Source organism: Pristiophorus japonicus, chromosome 2 (genome assembly GCF_044704955.1).
Source record: "Pristiophorus japonicus isolate sPriJap1 chromosome 2, sPriJap1.hap1, whole genome shotgun sequence".
Classification (NCBI taxonomy): Eukaryota; Metazoa; Chordata; class Chondrichthyes; family Pristiophoridae; genus Pristiophorus; species Pristiophorus japonicus.
In genome coordinates this window covers 84,687,099-84,694,454 of record NC_091978.1, presented here as the reverse complement: position 1 = coordinate 84,694,454, position 7,356 = coordinate 84,687,099, and the positions used below count along the sequence as shown (strand labels likewise).

At 42.7% G+C, this 7,356-nt stretch overlaps 1 protein-coding gene across 1 annotated transcript in view; it reads left to right on the top strand.

The window, feature by feature from the left end:
* The first annotated feature begins 2,721 nt into the window (after positions 1–2,721).
* The window catches only part of LOC139230838 (aquaporin-3-like), a 31,375-nt gene continuing 26,740 nt past the window's right edge, over positions 2,722–7,356 (top strand). The window contains exons 1-2 of the mRNA XM_070862474.1: positions 2,722–2,829; positions 3,902–4,028. Coding sequence (XP_070718575.1) covers positions 2,722–2,829; positions 3,902–4,028 — 235 coding nt within the window. The remainder of the gene's footprint in view (positions 2,830–3,901; positions 4,029–7,356) is intronic.

Here is a 7,356-nt window from a genome sequence, read left to right as displayed (position 1 = left end):
TATGCGCTTTAATCATCTTAATCTTCTATACTTGAGGAAATACAAACCTACGTTAATTTTGAACCTTGATGACGGGTTGGGCTGAACAGCCATATAATTAATTGAAATGACAACATAAGGGCCGCAAACTGATGTGAAGTGTGTAATCAGGGTACCAATGTCTCAGTGGCTTCTCAGGAAGTAAATGAGCTAAGACCAAGGCAGAGCTGGTGGTGGCTGCTGTGTAAAGAAGAGCTCTGTTTGACTCTTCTGGGGTAACAAAGACCTGCCATCAAGAAGCATAGAAAGAGTACACACAGATTGTAAACTCACCACCACCCTACCTTCTAGACCTGGAAGGAGGTAAGTAAGAAGTTTAATGAACTAAACAGGAACACGAATATAAGCCTGCGGGAATACAGTAAGGAAGTGTGAAGGCACAGATATGAGAGTAATGTCACAAATGCTACTGCACTTCTACTGTAAGTATCCTATTGCCAGCAGTGTAAAGCTTACCAGAATGAATCTGGATCTTGATCCTGTTTCACTGATATAATTAATGCCCCATCTGGTATCATTGTAAACTGATATATTGGTTGAGTATGTGATGCACTCTTTGTGATGTGATGTTCTTTCAACTCTGGAACCTGAGTTCAGATCAATCCACCTCACTCTGAAACTGTAAGAGACTATGAAAATAAAATCTACAGTAGAAAGTGCTGTTTGCAGTCTGTGGATGGAATGGGCCTGGCGGGCTGAATACTTTTTCCTCATTGCATACCTTTTCATGATCTAAATGGGTTATGGCAGTTTCAACCCAATTCCCGGTGTTGTAGATTCACAGCATAAAGCTGCCTATAATTCTGCACAAATTGATTGTTTCATTCAAAAAGGCCATAAAAGAAAACTGGCATCAAAATGGAAATACCTTTTGAGTATGGAATTAAGGCACATATTTGGGACTGAGGTTAGCAATCTGGCTGTAGAATTTCCACGGGTTTTCTCCCGATCCCCTGCTGTAACTTCAGTAGAAGATCGGCAGAATCCCTGCAGAAATGGGAGATCAGGAGAAGCTTTGTGGAAATTCCAGGTGCTGGGCTATGCTATTCTGACATTTCTCAGGACTGATATTCCTTACCTTGATGAGCATGAAAGTTTACCAAATATGTTTTTAAACAAAAGAACATTGCTACATTTATGTTAAAATTACTAAGAAGTTGGTAAGTAGATACTACAAGGAGATAAGATTTAAATTACAAGAGTGACTACACTTCAAAAAGTACTTCATTGGCTGTAAAGCGCTTTGGGATGTTTGGTGGTCGTGAAAGGTGCTATAGAAATGCAAGTCTTCCTTTCTTTCTTTATTATTTAAGGAGGATTTTAAAAGAGGAAAGAGAGGTGGAGGGGTTTAGGAAAGGAATTCGAGAGCATAGGGCCTTGATGAGTAAAGGTATTGCTGCCATTGTTTGGTCAAAGGAAAGGGGAATACATAACACGCCTCCTGAAGTCCTCACCATTACAGATGCCAGTTTTCAACAAATTTGATTCACTTCACGTGACTACAACCCTGTCAGCCTACTCTCAATCATCAGCAAAGTAATGGAACGAGTCACCAACTGTGTTATCAAGTGGCACTTACTCACCAATAACCTGCTCACTAATGTTCTGCCAGACCTCATTACAGCATTGATTCAAGAGCTGAATTACAGAGGTGATGTACGAGAGTGACTGCCCTTGACATCGAGACGCCATTCGACCGAGTGTGACGCCAAGAAGCCCGAGTAAAACAGATGCTAATGGGATCGGAGGAAAACTCTCCAATGGCTGGAGTCATACCTGGCACAAAGAAAGGTGGTTGTTGGATGCCAATCATCTCTGCCCCAGAACATCGCTGCAGAAGTGCCTCAGGTCAGCGTTCTAGGCCCAACTATCTTCAGCTGCTTCATCAATGACCTTCCCTCCATAAGGTCAGACATGTTGCTGTTTGCTGATGATTGTATAGTCTTCAGCTCCATGGATTGCATAGTCTTCAGCTCCATTTGCAATTCTTCAGATAATGAAATAGTCCATGCCCACATGCACCAAGATCTGGACAACACCAAGGGTTGGGTTGATAAGTTGAAGTAACATTTGTGCCACATAAGTGCCAGGCAATAACCAGTTCCAACAAGAGAGAGCTCAACCACCTCCCCAATGCATTCAGTGGCATTACCATCACTCAATCTCCCACCCACCCCCCTGCCCCCCCACCCCCATCAACATCCTGGGGGACCAGAAACTCAACTGGACCAGCCATATAAATATGTATCATCTAGCTACATAATAGATATTTATGGCCGATTGAGTTTAAGTTCATGATACATATGTGAAATTGTAAAATTATTTGTTTTTTTTAGAAAATAGCTTCTTGTGCTTTGTTTCCACTGTTAGAATTTTAGTCTATAGACTGTAAAATATTACTGTAAAGTCATAATTAATTCTGATGGGAAGCTGGTGAGTTTGGAAAGATACAATTGCACAGGTTTATTACGAAAATGTTTAATATAAGAAGATAGCTATTTTTCAAACCAATAGCTGATTTTGTGTCAAATACATGCCAAGTTCCCTTGCTTTAAATAGTGTTTGATGAATGTTTCAATGGGACTCTGAGCATATTTAAGGAAAATTCAGAGCTCAAAGAACTGGCAATTCCACTGAATCTGGGTCTGCTCCAGCCTCGGCTTCTCACAGAAATTGATTAAAATGGGAAAACAAAAAGAGATCCTCAGAAAAATGACAACTATACTGAAAGTCCAAAATATTCTGGTGAAACAGTGCCTTGCTGAATGTTTAGGAACTCTAATTCATACAGTGAGTTTTTCCATGGAATATTAACACTATTTTATTACTGATGTACTTCCTAGATGTTTGATGGATCTTGTGCAAGTTTAAAAAATTTATATAGCAATGTTAATGTTACAAAATAAATATTATTGCAGGTTGATGCATAATGTAAAGTTAAAATGCAGAAACAAACTTGAGTATAGAACCTGCTTGCAGTTTTCAACTGCGTGTAAAAATGTATAATTTTAAATAGTTTGTATTTATTTATCTTAAAAAAAACTTTCCAAAGTTTCCAAACTTTTAATGTTTGTGATTATTTTATGCCTACAACTTGTTTATTTCTCCAACTGTTAGAAATATATTTCAGAAAAGCAAATGATCTCATTAAAATTCTTCACGTGTATTTAAAGATTTTTAATCTCTGTTTTTACACAGTTTCACTTCAATTCATGAACTCTCACAATTTTGTTTTTATTAAATCTATTTATTAACTTATTTGAAATGCTAGACAATTTAACTCTCAGATTTAAGAGAGGGGAGGAAATTAGAGTATGGGATAAATACTGCTTCACCTACAATTCAAACAGTGGCACAGCCTGGGCCATGCACTTCTCTAAAACCATCCAATAGGCAATGCCCATCTGCGAGCAGAGTTAGACTACAGCTGCCATTATTTCTTTCTTGCTGAGGTAGAGTGCACAGGCACAATGCTGTGTTGAATAATTTGACGCAGCTAGCAAATCTTGGCCATTGTAGTACAACTATCGGCTAAAGCTTGGATATGAGCTCTCTGTTACTTGGGAGTGCAATGTGTCAACTTTTGTGGCAGGCTACAAAACCAAAATCTAAGAATAGAACTATGGTGCCATTATAGTGACATCAAGTTACCACAATGGCAACCTCCCTTCCCCAACCCCCCCCCATCGCCCTCCACCCCCCCGCTCCCACCCCATGCCAGCTGACTACTCTAAAAATCTAAAACATCTCTTAAAGTGTAATCTACCCCAGTACAACCCACTCTTCAGGCACAAAGGGGATGGAAGTCAATCTACAAAGGGAGTCAATATTATTTATTAATTTTTGCCATTTTCCTTTGCAGATGCTTAGCTGTGGAGCAATAGCACAACTTACTCTAAGTTATGGTACACACACAGAATTGTTGACTGTTACTTTTGCCATTGGATTTGCAGTAGCTCTGGGTATATTGGTAACTAATAAAGTATCAGGTATGTAAATATTCTTGGGGAATTAAGGGATTTTCAGAATATTACGCATGTAGCTCTGGTTAGAACACCTTTCATAAAAGATAATTATTTTTTCAGTAGAGAAAATGCCACCACGGGGATTAATGCCTGTGAAAATGCGCAATGCTTTTCTGAAAAGAAATTAAAAACACACTGAGTTAAAGGTGCTGTGCCTCGTGGCTTCTCTCATGCTGAAATTCTTTAAAAAGCCAAAAAAAAATTACCATTCTTCTTTCACTGAGAATTGGTGGCATTAGTGACATTATTTAAAAGTCATCAAAATGTGGTGTAAATGAGTTGGAACAATGCCCTTTTGATGCAAGTCCACACTGATGGGTGAAAGCCTTTTTCTCTGCAGCTCCAAAGATCTGACGTGAAATGAGTTTGACTGGTCTATTAGAGACTGATGTAAAGCACTTCACTTACAGGGAAAACGCAGAGAGCTTGGCCCAAAGGTCTGTGGACAAGGCATATAAACCAAAGTGGCTGGTGCTCTTATCCATTCAGGATCGAATCCACAGATAGTTGGTGCACCTCTGGATGGTTTGCTACAGCACAATCTGGACAGGAAATAGTTCCACACTTTTGTGCAGTCGGCACTGGTGTTTGTAGAATAACCTGGTCATTTTATTTTATTTACAATCTTATAATTTTACGATCTTCTAATTGGCAGGCTGGATCTACTGGTAGGATTGAAGTGTGAATGGACTGGGAGATTTTCCAATAAGGCTTTGGACCCATGTAATTTTCCCTTGCACATTCAGTGTGGGAACTTTAATTGGCATGAATTATACATGGAAATTGGATGCTCAAAGTTTATTTGTTTTATTTACCAAGCTGAATATAGAAAGTACAGAAGAGATCTAACAAAAGAAATAAGAGGGGCAAAGAGAGAGTACAAGAATAGATCAGCGGCTACCATAAGAGGGAACCCAAAAGTCCTTTATAAACACATAAATAGTAAACAGGTGAGGGGGCTGATTAGAGACCAAAATGGAGATGATCTTATGGAGCTGAAGGGCATGGCTGAGATACTAAATGAGTACTTTGCATCTGTCTTCACTAGAGAAGAGGATGCTGCCAATACAGCAGTACAGGAGGATACAGTAGTGATATTGGATGGGATAAAAATAGCTAAAGAGAATGTACTTAAAAGGTTGGCAGTCCTCAAAATAGAAAAGTTCCCCAGTCCAGATGGGATAAATCCTAGGTTATTGAGGGAAGTAAGGGTGGAAATTGCAGAGGCTCTGGACACAATCTTCCAGTCCTGTTTGGATATTGGGGTTGTGCCACAGGACTGGAGGATTACAAATGTTATACCCCTGTTTAAAAATGGAGCGAGGGCAAATCCCAGCAACTACAGGCCAGTCAGCCTTATGTTGGTGGCGGGGGAACTTTTAGAGACAATGGGGGAGAAATTCGCTAGCGCCCCATTTGGTGTGTTAACTTAAAACATTTTGAAAGCTAGCGCCAGGCGCAAAACAAATCCTAACTTCTTCTAAATTGGGCTTTATTGCCCCAGGCAGGAAGAGGTTGGTCAATGAAGCACTAATGACCTCAGTGAGGTGCTACAGGGGTGTTAACAGCAGAGTGCTCCCCAATTTAAGGTTCATTCCAGCTCTTAAAGGGGAGGTTATATCAAGCTGTAGCTGCTCATTTTTACCAGTGTTGCATTTAAAGGAGAGCTGAGAGCAAGTGGAAGAAGTTTCTGATATGGCTGCTGCAAATCCAGTTGGAACGGAGATGGCCCAGCGATTTAACGATGTGGTATTGGAGGCATTGGTGGGGCAGTTGAGAGAAGGAGGGATGTGCTCGTCCCTGCAACTGAAAGAAGGCCATTGCCACAAGTCTTTAGGGCCATGTGGAACGAAGTGGCAGAGGAGGTGTCGACCAGCACTGTAGTGGATCGAACACTCACACAGTGCCGGAAGAAGTTCAACGACCTCGGTCAGGTGGTCAAGGTGAGTACATGCTTCCACACCTCCTACATGCCAGCCTCTAAACCTCTGTCTGTACATAGTGCACAAACTACTACTCACCCACCACGTGCAGCTACTCAAACTCACATCCTCAGCTCACGTCTTGCCTACATTCACTGCTGTTCAACGTTGACAGGCATATCTCCCACATACATAGCATAACCCTTACTCACACAAATTATTTTCTTTTGCAGGCCAAGATGGTGCATAATGGAGGTAGCAACAGAGGACTGGCAGGAGTGAACCTCAACTGCAGGAGCTGCCTGACCTGGAGGAGCGAATGTTGCAGCTCATTAGCCCACATCCCCTCTCCTTTTCTCATCCCACTCCCCCCTCACACCAGAAGGCTTTATCACTTTTCAGCTCCTGATACTGTCTGCCTTCCTTCCTACATTCCTTCCCCCCTGCCCTCAGCTTAATGCGAGTCTTGTGCCATTTATGCTTTTAGCTAATCAGCAAGCAGATGACCAGCCTATACCTGAGTGCCCCATGATAGTGATGAGGGAGAAGAGGAGGAGGACCCAAGCACCACGTCATTGTGACTCTCACCCGCAGGCACCGGCTCAGAGACTGGCACTACATGATCCTTAGAGGTTAGCTTAGTAGAGGGGTCTGCATTGGGACCTAGCGGGCTGCAGCAAAGTCAAGAGGGAAGGGTAGCTCGGGAGCCAGCAACTCAGAGGGAGAGTTCACGTGCCAGTTCTGCTGTACAGGACTCAGATGAGGACCTCAATGGGGAGGCGTTCACAAGAAGGGTGATGGCCATGCACTTCACCATGATAGGTGCAATGGCAAGGGTGCCCGAGAGCCTCTCGGCAATGGTAAGGAGTGTGGAGGAGTCTGCCCCCAACATTACACAGAGCTATGCGCACACCATGGAGCCCATCATTTCTGGTCTGCAGACGATGGTGGACTCCCATGCGGATGATGCGGATCCAGACCTCATGACACATCATGGCCGATGTGGCAGCTTCCATTGCAGCACAGGCGGAAGCAACACAGACAATGGTTGGTGGCATGGAAGTTCAGACTGCTCTCATGCAATCTCAGCTGGATGCCACACAATGTCTTAGTGCTATCATGCAGTCAATGGTTGGTGGCATCAAGTCTCAGACTGCTCTCATGCAGTCTCAGCTGGATGCCATGCAAGCTGACTGCTACCATTGTGGCTGGGTCCACCACAGTCGACCGGGGATCTCACGGTGTTGCAGCAGGCCACCAATCTGTGCTCCAGAAGATTGGTGGGGATGCTGAGGTGGAGTGGCAGTGAGTAGTGGAGCAGTAATCTGCTGTCCTCTCTCAGGATGACAGCATTCCTGAGCACACCACAG